Genomic DNA, 17500 nt, shown 5'->3' on the forward strand with positions numbered 1-17500 from the left:
TAAACACAACACCAGATATATAGCTAGATAGCTATAAACACAACACGAGATATACAGCTAGATAGCTATAAACACAACACGAGATATATAGCTAGATAGCTATAAACACAACACTGGTATGGGTATTCGTAACACAGAAATTGTGGTATTTCTGTGTGGTATCGGATACGGAACGAGTCTCTGGTTCGATTCATTCGGGCTGAAGCCACTCAATACTCTCTCCCTGTCTTTCTGTCCCTCTCCACTGTGAATATCAAATACAGGCCCCCAAAATAACTTTAAAATCCAATTGAGGATCAAATTGGTGATTGTGTTTGGATAGGCATGTCAAAGCTGTCAGCACAATCTATTTTCAAGGGTTTATATAATAAACATTACCTTGATAGATTATCTAAGAGGACTTATATAAGGTTTTATTGTCAGACTGATGCAGAAGGATGTGCACAGCTGCTCTGACAGAATCCTGGCATAGCGCCACACTATGGAATCATCCGGACATTGCGTCACAGCCAAATCCCTCCTTCTTGCATGGGATTACTGTAAATGAGTTATTAGAGGATAATTAATTATCCTATCCACTCATAATCCATTAAACACCAGCTGTGTGAACCACAATGTGTGGTGAGCCCAGGCCCGAGGGCCTGTTCAAGGCCTAGAATAGAATATAATATATATATATATATATATATATATATATATATATATATATATATAGCACAATAGCAGCACTCAACTCAAGAAAAACTGAGACGCAATTGATTTCAGATCTAGAGGTGGGAGGATGTAAACAGATCTAGAGTGGAGGCCTTGTTTACAAGAGGGTCCACCATGTTCAATTCACCATAAACAGTTGTGTCTGCCCTTTGCAACAGTACTACACGCCCTATTTAATATGTCGTTGTACGACGGTGTCGCATAACGATACTGAAAAAAGCGGATTCATAAGCTCACAATGCTACGTAGCCTACTGTATGTCACATAGAGATTTATAAGCTCACAATGCTACCTACTGTATGTCACATAGAGATTCTGTGACAAATAATTTGACTCAATTGAGCAACCATCATCAGCACTACTACAAACAAACATGGAGTCACTCCATCATTCAGAGACAGACAATAAAGTAACAGACAGTCAGTCAGTCAGTCACTGAACGATGCCCACGTTAAAAAAAACACTATATTGAGTCTCTTCATCAGATATCTGGTTTTAAAAACGGCTAAATCCCAACATTGCTAATATAAATACAGGCCCAGGAACTAAAATGGCAAATAAGTAAAAAAAATAAAAGGTTAACTTTCAAGTGAAAAAAAATAAGTTAAATCCTGGGTTTCATTCAAAGTGAAAAGCTGGAGCAGATTATAAGCAGTAAACAACAAACAACAGCCGCAGAAAACACGATGCAGACATCAGAGTTTAAAGCAAGCTGTAAGCTCGTGTGACCTTCTGAAGTCATCGTAGAGTTCAAACACACACACACCAAGACGTCAGACTATCAGTACATGACCTTGATGTCCAGCAGGACTCGGCTGGACGCTCTATGTAGTAGGATACACACACTCTGTCTGACACACACACACACACACACACTCACAAGTTACCATTTATCCCATTCTGACCCGAGATCAGATTCTAAAAATGTCTGTTTGAAAATGACAGTTTTCTGAAAAAGCCATGTTTCTATGTCAGTCATTCTTCGATTTTTCTAAAATAGCAGACCTACAAGCTCGTAGCGCGCCACTCGGTGGCGCGCTATGAGCTTGTAGATCTGCTATTTTTAAATAGCTAAAGCATGACACCAAAAGGGGTTCCTGCCTAAAATGGGTTAAGTGTCACATACACAAGCTGATTATGTCTCACACACACACACACACACACACACACACTTACACCATCATCCATTAGGCTCCCCAGGCTCAAATGGGGGGGTTTTGACTATGTTTCTTTGGTGCCGTCTCTCTCTCTCTGTGAGAGTAGAAAAAGTGATTAGTCACACTTACAGCACACTGGGCTGAACAAAGACGTCCCTTTTCTCTCAACAACATCAACAAAGCGCCAAGCTGTCTCTGTGTGCTCGCCTCGGATTGGTCGGAGAAGATATCCCCGCTGTCATGCGATTGGTGCACTGCCACCGCCGCCGCCTGAGGGGGGGCTAAGTTATCATGACTCAGCCCCCCCTTTGTGTGTGTGTGTGTATGGGGCGAGCTGAGGACGATGCTAAAAATGTCTGTTTGAAAATGACAGTTTTTCTATGTCAGTCGTTCTTCGATTTTTTCAAAAATAGCAGAGCTACAAGCTCGTAGCGCGCCACCGAGAGCTTGTAGATCTGCTATTTTTCAATAGCTGAAGCATAACGTAATGCTAGAACACCAAAAGGGGGTTCCTGCCCAGAATGGGTTAAAATACAGAAGATGATGGGCCCCAGCGTCCTCACTTCCCACATTCACACACCAACGGTGGCGAGCTCACACCGACCGACTCACTGGAGGCAATGTAGGGTTCAGTGTCTTGCCCAAGGACACTTCCACATGTGGACAGGAGGAGGAGCCGGGATTCGAACCACCAACCCCAGGGATCATTGGACGACCTGCTCTACCTCCTGAGCCACAGCCGCATAAGGGACAAGGCAAAATATATAATGTAATATTTTCATAAGGGGTAAGGCGGAAGATAGGACTCACCGGGCTCCATTTTAGTCACCGCTAAACCCCCTATCCCTAAACTTCTTTGCCTTTTTAGAGAAGCCCACTATCTCCAAACCTAAATGAGAACCAGACAGAGGGATATAGACAAAAAACGTTTATTAGAAAACCATGTGCTCACAGTCAACTAAGCAGAGGTACAGAAACAAAAAGACCCAACAAATTATTATTTTGTTCAAAAATATCTTTATAAATCAGTAATTAAAACGGTCCCCATCCCATCCCCCCCCCACATCCCCTCCAAGCGCTCAAAACATTCAGGTCAAGAGTCGCCTATAGACTTTAGAAGAGTAGAAAAAGAATCTGTGAGGTCACAGAAGAAGACCCACCAGGAGAAGATGGCGGCGAGCGAACCACTCGTGTGTCCAATGATTTCTGGGGAAATGCATCATTGCCTTGAGGGACACACGCTGGCACCATTCTGCCAAAAGCTTACCCAGTCACATTGCAACGGTCAATGAATGAATGAAGTGGCGGAGAAATTAAATAACGGATCAGAATCGCTAACGATGTATCTGAAATGAAACTGTGAAAGTGAGTGAGAACAGAACAAAAGCCTTTTTGTATTTCTTTTTTACTCTGTGGTAAAAAAATAGGCTTTGATATAAACAAAAGAAGAAATCGGCAAAACGTGTCGGCATTGGAAACGTGTATTTTAGCTGGTAATTCAACCAGGAATGCTGCACACACACACACACACACACACACACCTGAATGTCTAGTACGGGGATAAATAAATATATATCTATACACACCCATAACTAGTACTGTGTGGTTGCATCTGCCTGTGTGTGTGTGTGTGTGTGTGTGTGTGTGTGTGTGTGTGTGTGTGTGTGTATGAGTGTATGATCACTGGCAACAGTAGCAACATAATGCCTGATTTATGAGTGAAAACAAATGCCGTTTTGTATTTTGGTGAAAGCCTATTTGGTCAAATAGGCTTTGATATAAACAAAAGAAGAAATCGAGCAAAACGAGGCATTGGAAACGTGTATTTTTTTTAGCTGGTAATTCAACCATGGGGGATCCCTTCCAGGAATGCTGCACACACACACACACACAAGACACCTGAATGTCTAGTACGGGGATAAATAAATATATATCTATACACACCCATAGCTACTGTGTGGTTGCATCTGCCTGTGTGTGTGTGTATGAGTGTATGATCAACAGCTCGCAACAGTAGCAACATACTGCGTGATTTATACTCGGCAGCGTGCCGTAGTTGTCTGGCACCCAAAGAAATATCTATTTCCCTTGCAGGACAACGGCATGCGACCAAGTAAAAAAAAATCACACAAAGCTGGAGAATCTGTGGTGCCTGCAACAGCTTTCCAGGAAGTCACTTTGCTGTGTGTGTGTGTGTGTGTAGCCCGTTTTCCCACACTTGGTGGCGCCGTCTAGGGCGCGGCAGTTTTCCGTTTTTTTTTTTTAAGACAGCTGGTTGGATTAGGAAATGAAGCTCCACCCACAAGCGTTTCCGGGAATCTGGCCGTCGCGGCACTGAGCCGCGTGGGCGGAGCTTCATTTCTGTCCAACCAGCTGTCTTTAAAAAAAAAATACAAAACAGGAAGAGACGCTTTGCTTTGAGCGGAAAACTGCCGTACCTACTAGACCCTTAAGTGTGGAAACGAGCTTGTGTGTGCATGTATGTTGGAAGCGTCTGTAGTGTCTGTGTGGGGGTCCGTAGGGTCCATTAGAAGCGTCTGTAGTATCTGGGTCCGTAGTGCATTGGGAGGTCGTTACCAGCAGGATGGTGGTGGTCGAGGGGCGCCAGGTGTTGCAGCGCGGGAACATAGGGCGCCACCGGGGGCGCCCCGTGTTCCAGTCGGACCCGGTGGGGCCCTTCCACGAACCTCTGCCGCAGGTCCCGGGCCATGACCACGATGTGGTGGTGGTCCGCGGCCACGGGGACCCTGCCGGGGGCCACGGGGAGGAAGGGGGCGCGGACCACCTGGGGGGGGTGAGGCACGAAGTTGGGGAGGGGAGGATTAGGAGGAGGAGGAGGAGGGGGGTTGTCGGGGGGCGGGCCCACACGGGGCCGCTTGGTCGCGGCGGGCTCTGGAGGAGGTCCGACCCGTTTCCCTGAGTTTTCTGAGAGAGAGAGAGAGATGGACATAGAAAGGTAAACATAGAAACATAGAAAGGTAAACGCCTCCTTCGGCTCTGGTGCGTATCTGTAAAAAGTGAAGGCAAACACTGACCTGGACTGGTCTTGTTCTTGTTGAGCTCCGCCTCGCCCTCCTTCTGGATCTCCTGAATGATTCTCTCATCATCTTGCTGCAGAGAGAGAAACACAGACTGTTCAAAACCTCACACTGTTTGGGAGACGGTGGCGTTGCTAAGGGACTAATTGCTGCATTTGGAGGCCAGGTCACTGTGGGCTACCACCCCAGTCAGATGGTCAGGGTTTAAAAAAAAGAAAAGAAAAAAGGGAAGATCTACAAGCCCACGAGCCATGTTAAACATGTGATAAATACTTTTAAAATAGGGATAAATGTTTAAGGAATAATGCCGGCACAATGGAACCCCGTATTGTAAACAAGAATCCCATTAAGTGAAAAATGCATTTCTCCTCCAGTTTTTCCTCCATCTTATCTAGCCAACATCAGATCGTATTATAACTCATATCCGGAAGTCATAGAACTCCATTGTAGTCGTAGAAACTGTTACAACAAAGTCGTCACAAAGCTGTTATTGTTGCTTTGATCTACAAACATCAGTCATCATTATTACCATGAACACAGACACTGTACTTTTGTTCAAGGAACGGCATTATGAAGTGACTTCCCTGGGAATTAAACCATTTTGACCTGGGAACGATTCTGCAAATGTCTTCTAAATCCTGACTGTTCTCTTGAAAAAGCTATGTTTTTCTATGTCTGTCGTTCTCAAACACTTTCATGCCACTCATCACGATTCTTCGAAAATAGCAGACCTACAAGCTCGTAGCGCGCCACTCGGTGGCGCGCTATGAGCTTGTAGATCTGCTATTTTTAAATAGCTAAAGCATAACATGATGCTAACGCCAACAGGGGTTCCCACCCAAAATGGGTTAAACCCGTTTAGATTCTGAAAACTTCCCTGAGCATTAGATCGTTTTACAGTTTCTGTAAATGGAGATTAAAAAAGTACAATGTGTGTCTGTGTTGGTGGTAATGAATGCTGTTGATTACAACAGTACAGCACTGTGACACAGCGCTGGAAAACAGAATCTGCACATCAATGGCATTCTATTAGTTCCAGATATGAGCTGCAGTGGATCTGCTGTTTGTTTGTTGGCTGGATGAACAGAACCAATAATGTAGAGCTGCAACGATTCATCGATTAATCGTAATAGAATCGATTATTCAATTAGTTGTCAACTAATTTAGTAATTGATTCATCGAATCGGCAACTAGTATTTTGCAATTTATCAGACAACATGAGTTGCTTTAACCCATTTTGGGGCGGAAACCCCTTTTGGTGTTTTAAACATTATGTTATATTTTAGCTTTTTTTTGGAAAGAATCTTGAAAATGTGGCGCAAATCCTGACAGAAAACTGTCAGGATTTAGAAGACATTTTAGAGATTTCGACGTCAGGCCTAAATGGGCTATCGGTAATTAAATTAAAATTAGTTTGTCTTTTATTTGAATAGCAGCCTAATCAGCAGCTAATCAAATTAAAATTTAAATGAATTATATATTCTAAAATAACCTACAATACATATATTTAAGGTGATAGCTAAAGTGTCGTAATCCGATTCATCGATTAAATAATCGGCAGATGAATCGATTATGAAAATAATAGTTAGTTGCAGCCCTAGCTACAGTGGATCTGCTGTTTGCTGGCTGGATGAACAAAACCAATAATGTAATCATTTGGGTTTCTGGACCCAAAGTGGATGTTGGACCTCATGCAGCCAGCCTGTGTCATATTTGTATGTATTCGTTTGTAGATTTGTGTCCTACAGATCGATATGACGAGACTATTTTTGGTGGTCCTTGACATGACATCTGTTGCTGCGACACATGTTTTGTTTCTAAGTGCAATAAGGGTTTGTTGTGCAATAACGGCTACAATGACATGTTTGTGCATTAATTATTAATGCACAAACATGTAAGTGTAGCCGTTAATGATTAATACATGCCTATAGTGCTACAGGGGTTGTGCAATAACAGGAAGTCATGTGGGTTTTGTTTTAGCTTTATGTTGTTTTGTGATATGATGCACTGATTTGTTTGGCACTTTTTTATTTCGTTGTACATGTTGCAATGACAATACATGTTGCAGATCTAGGGGTGGGGCAACTTTGACGATGGCGAGGGCCAATATATTTCCACACTCACTCCAGAGGGGCCACAGTGCATGTTACTGTCGTAGCAAAAATAGCCTAGATCTACAAGCTCGTTTTGAGCTTGTAGATCGGCTATTTTTGCTATATTGGAATTGAAAACCTGAATAGTGGTTTGCTATTTTTTTATTGGAATCCTGAAAAGTAACCTTTTTATTGAATTTCAAATGCATTTAGTTAATCATGTTAACTTTATGAACTGTTAACATAACTACATTGGACACAAAAAGACTAACATTTTAATACTAGTCATGTAATAGTCATGAAGTAATTCAAGCGGGTTTGGAATTTGAAAAACAGCTGCAATCAATACTATATCAGTATTCTGATATTAACATGCGGGGCGCATTAAGTGAAGGTGGGGGCCGCATGTGGCCCCCGGGTCGCCAGTTGCCCACCCCTTTCCTATAAGTGTGTGTGTGTGTGTGTTTGTGTGTGTGAGTGTGTGAGTGAGTGTGAGTGTGTGAGTGTGTGTGTGTGTGTGTGTGTGTGTGAGTGTGTGAGTGTGTGTGTGTGCGTGCGTGCGTGCGTGTGTGTGAGTGTGTGTGTGTGTGTGCGTGCGCACCGTGGGGTCGGTCCAGAGGGAACACTTGTGACAGTGGCGGCAGGGCGCGCCCGGTGACCTCACGTGCTGACAGAAGTGGTTGTAGCCGTTGATTGGCTCGCGGCACAGGTAGCACATGAAGCTGCCGCAGCGGCAGGACATCCTGTTACAGCCCTCAGACTTCACCAGCCCCATGGCGCACTTCACACACTTACGCACCCGCGCAGCCGTCATGCGCTCCTCACTGCAGGGGGGGGGGGGGGGGGAAGAGGGGGTGGGGGGGAGAGAAGATGGGGCAGGTTAGAAAAGGGTCAAACTAAATGTTATGCGCAGGGGTCATTCCTGGGCGACTGTGGCTCAGGAGGTAGAGCAGGTCGTCCAATGATCCCTGGGTCGGCGGTTCGAATCCCGGCTCCTCCTCCTGTCCTACATGTCGAAGTGTCCTTGGGCAAGACACTGAACCCTACATTGCCTCCAGTGAGTCGGTCGGTGTGTGAGCTCGCCACCGTCGGTGTGTGAATGTGGGAAGTGAGGACGCTGGCGTCGACTGTTCGCCGCTTCACCTCCCAATGTATGAATGAATGAACCATTGTAAAGTGCTTTGAGCACTTGGAAAAGCGCTATAAAAAGCCAATTTATTATTATTATTCCATTTGAACACTCAGAGTTACAGGCCTGTTATGGTCATTCAGGGCTATCTATGCGTTTCGCACAAATATTGCCTTTTCGCAATATTTGTCTGTGGAACCGAATTGGACTAAATCTACAGTAATGCCTCAGGGGGGAGGGGGTCCTCAGTTTAAATGTGATTATATTTGGCCCGATTTATTTTTCTCCATTTCCGGTTGCCGTAGCCGTCGTCGCTACTGTTTGGGGGGAAAACACTGAAGCAGCTGATCTCTCTAGCAGGACGCTTCCTGTCTCTTTCGCCCCAACAGGAAGTTAAAGACGATCTGATCGCACAAGCTCAAAACAGGAAGTAGTGCCTGACTGTATGGCCCGCTGCGACGGAGAGGAAGCAGCCGGACACTTCACTTCCTGTTGCAACGTTGTCTGGGAAACAGAGCCGCTCAGCTGCTTCCTGTCTGGTGGAACCAGAGCAGGATCGGTGTTTGTGTGTGTGTGTGTGTGTGGGGTGTGTGTGGTGTGTGTGTGTGTGTGTGTGTGGTGTGCGTGTGGTGTGTGTGTGTGTGTGTGGTGTGTGTGTGTGTGTGGTGTGTGTGTGTGTGTGTGTGTGTGGTGTGTGTGTGTGTGGTGTGTGTGTGTGTGTGTGTGGTGTGCGTGTGGTGTGCGTGTGGTGTGTGTGGGTGGTGATTGAAGAGAGGAAGCAAAATAAATAGTGAAACAAAATGGAATCGATATGAATCGATTCACTGTTGTGTTTCAAGACACTCATGGAATAAAGATAAAATAAAATCTCATGACTGAACCACTTTGTCCTTAACTGTACTCCTTTTCTTTTCTTAAGCGTCAACGACCCTCACAGTTACAGACACTCAGCCTCGGCATGTGATTAAGGATTACTGTGATTACGGTAAATTCACATTAAAATAAAAACACATTTGACTTTTTTTTAAATAATCCAAATTATTTTGCATCCATCATTCCTTACATGAGAACCCTCATCTTGATCTCGTCCATCTCCATGACCTGCTGGCACGTCTTCCCCGCGTGCTGCTTCCACTGGACGTGGCACTTCCTGCAGCTCTCCTAGAGGGGGGAGGGGGACAGTGAGGGGGGGGGGGGACAGTCAGATGGAAGAGGGAACAGCAGAGAGGAAGAGGAGGAAGACAACATCATTAGAAATTCCTTCACACTGCATTAAGGCGGCTGCATATTGCAAATTAAAAACGTTCACTCAGGAAAGCAGCAACTTGGACACTCAGGCATGAAGGAAGCATGAGTTCAAGTCCGTTGCTCTCCCCTTGTCCCCCATATATGGGGACTAGGTTGGTGGAGGGTGTGTAGAGCCCAGGATCACATGAGATGATTGACACAGGGGTGAAAAATGGGTTACAAAATCGTGGGATAAAAATTATAAAAAGAAAAACGTTCACTCTGAAAGAATATATATATTCAAAGATTTACGACCGTGGGTTTCTCTGCGTGTGTGTGTGCGTGCAGTGCATACAACAGTGGGTTTCTCTGCGTGTGTGTGTGCGGTGCATACAACAGTGGGTTTCTCTGCGTGTGTGTGTGCGGTGCATACAACAGTGTGTTTCTCTGCGTGTGTGTGTGTGCGCGCCGCGGTGCATACGACAGTGGGTTTCTCTGTGTGTGTGTGGTGCATACGAGTGCATGTGCGGTGCATACAACAGTGGGTTTCTCTGCGTGTGTGTGTGTGTGTGTGTGTGCGGTGCATACAACAGTGGGTTTCTCTGCGTGTGTGTGTGTGCGGTGCATACAAGTGCATGTGCTGCACTCTGTGCCTCTGCCTGCAGCGAGCGTGCGATGATGCCGTTCGTCACACAGTCTGCTCGGTTGCCTAGCAACGGCAACTCCATCCTCCCAGCGGCTCAGCCATGCCGACCCATACGATGCTTTGCCCCTCAGCTGAAGGACATCTGGGGCAGAGAACCGTTCCCGTTGCCATGCTTGGCAGAGACGTGTGTGTGTGTGTGTGTGTGCGACGTGCAGTGCACAGCGCATGTGCACGACGCGGGCATGAAAACGCATGCATGCAGAAACAAGCCAAGTGCAACAACTGCAAGAATGAGAAACGCACATTCTCACATACATTTTAATCTCGGTGACAGACAGACAGCACTGCACGCCACTACAAGCTCATATAGCGCTGGCTATGAGCTTGTAGATCTGCTATTTTTCAACAGCTAAAGTATAACATCAGCACCGAGTGGTGCGCTACGAGCTTGTAGGTCTGCTATTTTTTTTAAATCGAAGAACGACTGACATAGAAACATAGCTTTTTCAGAAAACTGTCAGGATTTAGAAGACATTTTTTAGAATCTGATCTCAGGTCAAAATGGGCATTAATAACCAGGGAACCAATATACCGGTAGGTACATAATAAAAGTATACTCTATATAAATGAGCAGAAATCTGTTCCGACAGTCATTGGAGCTCTGTTAGTGTTGGTGTGCTTCAGAGAGCGTTTAAACAGAGGTTTGTTTGTCCTTCTAAAGGTTATTGGGGACACTCTTGGAAGAGTCTCGGAGCCCTTAATGTCCATTCAGCCACCGTTACCACCCAGGCTCTTTAATGTCAGGGGGAAGGAAGTCTCTGGTTCTTGCAGAGGCACAGGTCTCTCTCCAGTCTCCACCCTTTGGCTGACCTTGTAGCACACGACGCTGGCACCAAAGTGCACACGTGCACTTTGGTTCAAAGAAGAGCCAGACACGATCACCTTACTCAGTGAAAGTAGCAGTGAGTGAGGAGGACGCCAAGACCTCTAAAGCCTGTGTGGAGGTGGTCCACGTCCATTTAACACATTTTGGGCAGGGGACACCCTTTTGGTGAGAGAGAGTGAGAGAGAGGGGGGGAGAGAGAGGGGAGTTGCACCACTCGGTTCACATGGGTGTGATTTTCAGAAAACTGTCAGGAAGTAGAAGACATTTTTAGAATCTGATCTCAGGTCAAAATGGGTTAAAAAAAAAAAGAACACACGACTGATCTACACAAAGTTAAGGGCGTGTTTCTGACCAACAACTCCCCAGGCCGGGGGGGGGGGGGGGGGGGTCCCGGCCTGAGGGGGGTCCCCAGGGGCCCGGGGCCTCCTGGCGCTGACTGACTGACTGACTGACTGACTGACTGACGGGCGGATGCAGAGGTGCGTCAACTGTCATGTCACTCGTCGTCAATATTGGATGAGCTGCTTAAATATTTCATGACGACACCACTTTGACCCAGAGTTACAGCTGAGGGAGCCAAGCCTTCTGTTAGACCCATTAACCCGTTCTGACCCCAGATCAGATTCTAAAAAACCTCTTCTACATCCTGAGAGTTTTCCATTCTGACCCGAGATCAGATTTAAAAAACGTCTTCTACATCCTGACAGTTTTCCATTCTGACCCGAGATCAGATTCTAAAAAACGTCTTCTACATCCTGACAGTTTTCCATTCTGACCCGAGATCAGATTCTACAAACGTCTTCTACATCCTGAGAGTTTTCCATTCTGACCCGAGATCAGATTCTAATAAACGTCTTCTACATCCTGACAGTTTCCATTCTGACCCGAGATCAGATTCTACAAACGTCTTCTACATCCTGAGAGTTTTCCATTCTGACCCGAGATCAGATTCTAATAAACGTCTTCTACATCCTGAGAGTTTTCTGAAAAAAAGCTATGTTTCTATGTCAGTCATTAAAAAATTGCAGATCTACAAGCTTGCCATGAGCTTGTAGATCCGCTCTTTCTCAATAGCTAAAACATAGCATAATGCTAACATCAAAAGGGGTTGAGCACCAGTGATGTAGAAACACATGTATTTTAGAGAAAACTGTCATGATTTAGAAGAAATTAAAAGAAAAATGGTTCGACAATGCATGCACATGGGGAGAGATGGAGATTGCAGGGAGTCATTGCACATTGCTGAGAGAGCGCACACACACACACACACACACACACACACACACACACACACACACACACACACACACACGAGGGGAGGAGAGCAGACTGTCACACACACACACACACACACACACACACAGTCACACACACACACACACACACAGGAGGGGAGGAGAGCAGTGAGGGAGTGAAGGGGAGAGGAGGATCAAACGAAACGGTGACAGAGTGCCCCCTAGTGGGGTAACCCGGAGCCAAGGAACAAGTTGTGTGTGTCTGTGTCTGTGAGTGAGTGAGTCTCCTTAACCCATTCTGACCCGAGATCAGATTCTAAAATTGTCTTCTACATCCTGACAAAAAAAGCAGACCTACAAGCTCGTAGCGCGCCACAGAGTGGCGCGCTACGAGCTTGTAGATCTGGTATTTTTCAATAGCTAAAGCATAACATAATGCTATAACACCAAAAGGGGTTAAGTATGACTTGTTGGACCAGCTGAGGAGCAGGAACAGGAAACATCTGAATACTTATAGCCAGGCTAAAGATACGAGCGATGATGTCACACATCGTTAACCCCACCCAGACCGATGATGTCACATCGTTAACCCCGCCCCCAACTAGCGCATTACAACAACACCTGTGTGGTGGGCGTGGCTTGCAGCCTCTCTGGGGACGTCCTGGTTGGATAGTGAGATTGAAGTCTCAAAAAAAAATGGGACAAAGATCACAGTGACAAACGCATAAACACACACACACAAGCGCGTGCACGGCTATGCCAAATAATGTTGAGGAATGTAAAAAAGCTACCGTCTGTGCAAACAGTTTGGCCTGCTCGACACAACATAACATGACACACACACACACACACACACAATTCAATTCAAAGGGCTTTATTGGCATGAGAAAACATACGTTTACACACACATACACACACACCTCACCACACATGCACGCGCACACTGCAGTAAAAGACGTCTGGGCTCTGCATACCCATACACACACGCACTGTTGCAGTAAGGCGCACACACGCACTTGCAGTTAAGGCACACACACGCACTTGCAGTTAAGGCACACACACGCACTTGCAGTTAAGGCACACACACACACACACACACACACACACACTTGCAGTTAAGGCACACACACACACACACACACACACACTTGCAGTTAAGGCACACACACACACACACACACAGTTAATGCGCACACACACACACACACACACACACACACACACACACACAGTAAGGCACTCCCTCTCTAGTTGCAGCCCTAGTGTGGAGGTCAACGTCCATTTAAAAAGAACGCGCAACTAATGTACACAAAGTGAAGGGTGTGTTTCTGACCATCACCAGGGGGGGGGGGGCCCGGGGCCTCCTGGCGCTGACCGACTGACTGACTGACGGGCGGATGCAGAGGTGCATCAACTGTCATGTCACTCGTCGTCAATATTGGATGAGCTGCTTAAATATTTCATGACGACACCACTTTGACCCAGAGTTACAGCTGAGGGAGCCAAGCCTTCTGTTAGACCCATTAACCCGTTCTGACCCCAGATCAGATTCTAAAAAACCTCTTCTACATCCTGAGAGTTTTCCATTCTGACCCCAGATCAGATTATAGAAAACGTCTTCTACATCCTGAGTTTTCCATTCTGACCCCAGATCAGATTCTACAAACGTCTTCTACATCCTGACAGTTTTCCATTCTGACCCGAGATCAGATTCTAAAAAACTTCTTCTACATCCTGAGAGTTTTCCATTCTGACCCGAGATCAGATTCTAAAAAACGTCTTCTACATCCTGAGAGTTTTCCATTCTGACCCGAGATCAGATTCTACAAATGTCTTCTACATCCTGAGTTTTCCATTCTGACCCGAGATCAGATTCTACAAACGTCTTCTACATCCTGAGAGTTTTCCATTCTGACCCCAGATCAGATTCTAAAAAACGTCTTCTACATCCTGACAGTTTTCCATTCTGACCCCAGATCAGATTCTACAAATGTCTTCTACATCCTGAGAGTTTTCCATTCTGACCTGAGATCAGATTCTACAAACGTCTTCTACATCCTGAGAGTTTTACATTCTGACCCGAGATCAGATTCTAAAAATGTCTTCTACATCCTGAGAGTTTTCTGGAAAAAATAGCTATGTTTCTATGTCAGTCGTTCAAAAATAGCAGACCTACAAGCTTGCCATGAGCTTGTAGATCCGCTCTTTCTCAATAGCTAAAGCATATAGCATAATGCTAACATCAAAAGGGGTTGAGCACCAGTGATGTAGAAACACATGTATTTCAGAAAACTGTCATGATTTAGAAGAAATTAAAAGAAAAATGGTTCGACAATGCAGGCACATGGGGAGAGATGGAGATTGCAGGGAGTCATTGCACATTGCTGAGCACACACACACACACACACACACACACACACACACGCACACACACACACACACGAGGGGAGGAGAGCAGACTGTCTCACACACACACACACACACACACACACACACACAGAGGAGGGGAGGAGAGCAGACTGTCACACACACACACACACACACACACACACACACACACACACACACAGAGGAGGGGAGGAGAGCAGTGAGGGAGTGAAGGGGAGAGGAGGATCAAACGAAACGGTGACAGAGTGCCCCCTAGTGGGGTAACCTGGAGCCAAGGAACAAGTTGTGTGTGTGAGTCTCCTTAACCCATTCTGAACCGAGATCAGATTAAAAAATTGTCTTCTACATCCTGACAAAAAAAGCAGACCTACAAGCTCATAGCGCGCCACTCGGTGGCGCGCTATGAGCTTGTAGATCTGCTATTTTTCAATAGCTAAAGCACAACATAATGCTAACACCAGAAGGGGTTAAGTATGACTTGTTGGACCAGCGTCGGAGCAGGAAAAGGAAACACCTGAATACTTATAGCCGGGCTAAAGATACGAGCGATGTCACACATCGTTAACCCCGCCCAACTATGATGTCACATCGTTAACCTCGCCCACCCCCAACTAGCGCATTACAACAACACCTGTGTGGTGGTGGGCGTGGCTTATTGCAGCCTCTCGGGGGGACGTCCTGGTTGGATAGTGAGATTTGCGAAAGTCTCAAAAAAAAAATGGGACAAAGATCACAGTGACAAACACAAACACACACAAGCGCGCGCACGGCTATGCCAAATAATGTTGAGGAATGTAAAAAAGCTACCGTCTGTGCAAACAGTTTGGCCTGCTCGACACAACACAACATGACACACACACACACCACACAACATGACACACACACACACACACACACACACCACACAACATGACACACACACACACCACACAACATGACACACACACACACACACACACACACCACACAACATGACACACACACACAATTCAATTCAATTCAAAGGGCTTTATTGGCATGAGAAAACATACGTTTACACGCACACACACACACATACACGCACACTGCAGTAAAAGACGTCTGGGCGCTGCATACCCATACACACACACACTGTTGCAGTAAGGCACACACACACACACACACACACGCACTTGCAGTTAAGGCACACACACACACACACTTGTAGTTAATGCGCACACACACACAGTAAGGCTAAGGCACTCCCTCACACACACACACACACACACACACACACACACACATGCAGTTAATGCACACACACACACACACACACAGTAAGGCACTCCCTCACACACACACCCTGTTGCAGTATGAGGAAGAAGAAAAAAACACCCAGTGGAACCTGAAGAACGTCTAGTCCTAAATGTACTAAATATTAATAAAAACAAGGGGTGACTTCTTACTAAGTAATGACCAAGTCTGAAGCAGGCCTAGCAGGTTAGGTTAGTTCACTGCACGTCTACTATCAACACAATGGATCCATTTTATACCTTTTCCTCCCTTCAACCTTCATTCATGACAATATGATCCCATTGTCTCTCTCTCTCTCCCCCCCCCCCCCCCCCCCCTTCCTCTATTTTCATTCATACCTCCCCTTTGCCTCTCTTCTGGATCTCACCCCCTAGTCTCTCTCTCTCTCTCTCTCTCCCTGCAGGCTGCAGCAGTCCTTATAAGGCAGCAGAAGCAGTTTGCAGGGCTTCTGATTGGGGGGCTGCAGAGCAGTGTGTGTGTGTGTGTGTGTGTGTGTGTGTGTGAGTGTGTGTCTGTGTGTCTGTGTGTGAGCGTGTCTGTGTCTGTGTGTGAGCGTGTGTGTGTGTGTGTGAGCGTGTCTGTGTGTGTGTCTGTGTGTGAGCGTGTCTGTGTCTGTGTGTGAGCGTGTCTGTGTGTGAGCGTGTGTGTGAGCGTGTCTGTGCGCGTTATGTTTGAAGGGAGGTGGCTCTCTTTCTACTACAATCAAATCAACTTTGCAGAATGCATGCACAGAATGCAGAGCCCCGGGGATACGGAGCAAACACACTGTGGGGGGGGGGGGGGGGAGGAGAGAGAGAGAGAGAGAGGGAGAGGGGGAGAGAGAGGGAGAGAGAGAGAGAGGGAGAGAGCATGAGATCTGATGACTGAGACTCCACCTACTGCGCGACACACTAACTAACTAACAAACAAACAAACACACCTTTTCTGAACTGCGCCCACGGAGGGTAAACCAATCCGACGGCCTACATTCTGTCATTATGAACGAAACCACACACACACACACACACACGCACACACACACACACACGCACACACACACAGAGACCAGGAACAAGCCTGTCCAAATTCCCTCACAGAACCACATGTGGAATATATTAAAGTGTGTGTGTGTGTGTGTGTCAGACAGAGCCGGGGGAAGTGAGAGAGAGGGGGGGGGGGGGGGGGGAGATGAATCTGGGTCAGAACATGATCTGAACCACATTTGAAAGGAAGGGGTGAAACGTGTCCGTCCAATAGAAAGGCGGCGTGCGGGGAGTGGCAAGTGTGCTCAGCCAATGAGGGGGGAGGAGGGGGTGGGGCTTAAATAAGTGTGTCAGTTACATAATGACCAGACCCCTCCCTCCCCAACACTGGGACATAATGACCAGACCCCTCCCTCCCCAGCACTGGGACAATATAATGACCAGACCCCTCCCTCCCCAGCACTGGGACATAATGACGAGACCCCTCCCTCCCCAGCACTGGGACATAATGACGAGACCCCTCCCCAGCACCGGGACATAATGACCAGACCCCTCCCTCCCCAGCACTGGGACAATATAATGAACAGACCGCTCCCTCCCCAGCACTGGGACATAATGACTAGAGACCCCTCCCTCCCCAGCACTGGGACATTATGACGAGACCCCTCCCCAGCACTGGGACATAATGACTAGAGACCCCTCCCTCCCCAGCACTGGGACATTATGACGAGACCCCTCCCCAGCACTGGGACA

General features: G+C 46.5%; 2 protein-coding genes across 3 annotated transcripts in view; both read right to left on the reverse strand.

Moving 5' to 3' along the window:
- The window catches only part of atp5mf (ATP synthase membrane subunit f), a 382603-nt gene that overhangs the window by 355382 nt on the left and 9721 nt on the right, over nucleotides 1-17500 (reverse strand). The window lies entirely within an intron of this gene.
- The window catches only part of rnf216 (ring finger protein 216), a 39852-nt gene continuing 25330 nt past the window's right edge, over nucleotides 2979-17500 (reverse strand). For both annotated transcript variants that reach the window (XM_080775521.1, XM_080775522.1), the window contains exons 14-17: nucleotides 9195-9292; nucleotides 7604-7826; nucleotides 4907-4982; nucleotides 2979-4796 (exon numbers count right to left, since the gene is read on the reverse strand). In XM_080775521.1, the coding sequence (XP_080631647.1) occupies nucleotides 4399-4796; nucleotides 4907-4982; nucleotides 7604-7826; nucleotides 9195-9292 (795 nt within the window). In that variant the 3' untranslated portion in view covers nucleotides 2979-4398. The remainder of the gene's footprint in view (nucleotides 4797-4906; nucleotides 4983-7603; nucleotides 7827-9194; nucleotides 9293-17500) is intronic.

Source organism: Protomyctophum bolini (assembly GCF_963924005.1).
Source record: "Protomyctophum bolini genome assembly, chromosome: 11".
Taxonomy (NCBI): domain Eukaryota; kingdom Metazoa; phylum Chordata; class Actinopteri; order Myctophiformes; family Myctophidae; genus Protomyctophum; species Protomyctophum bolini.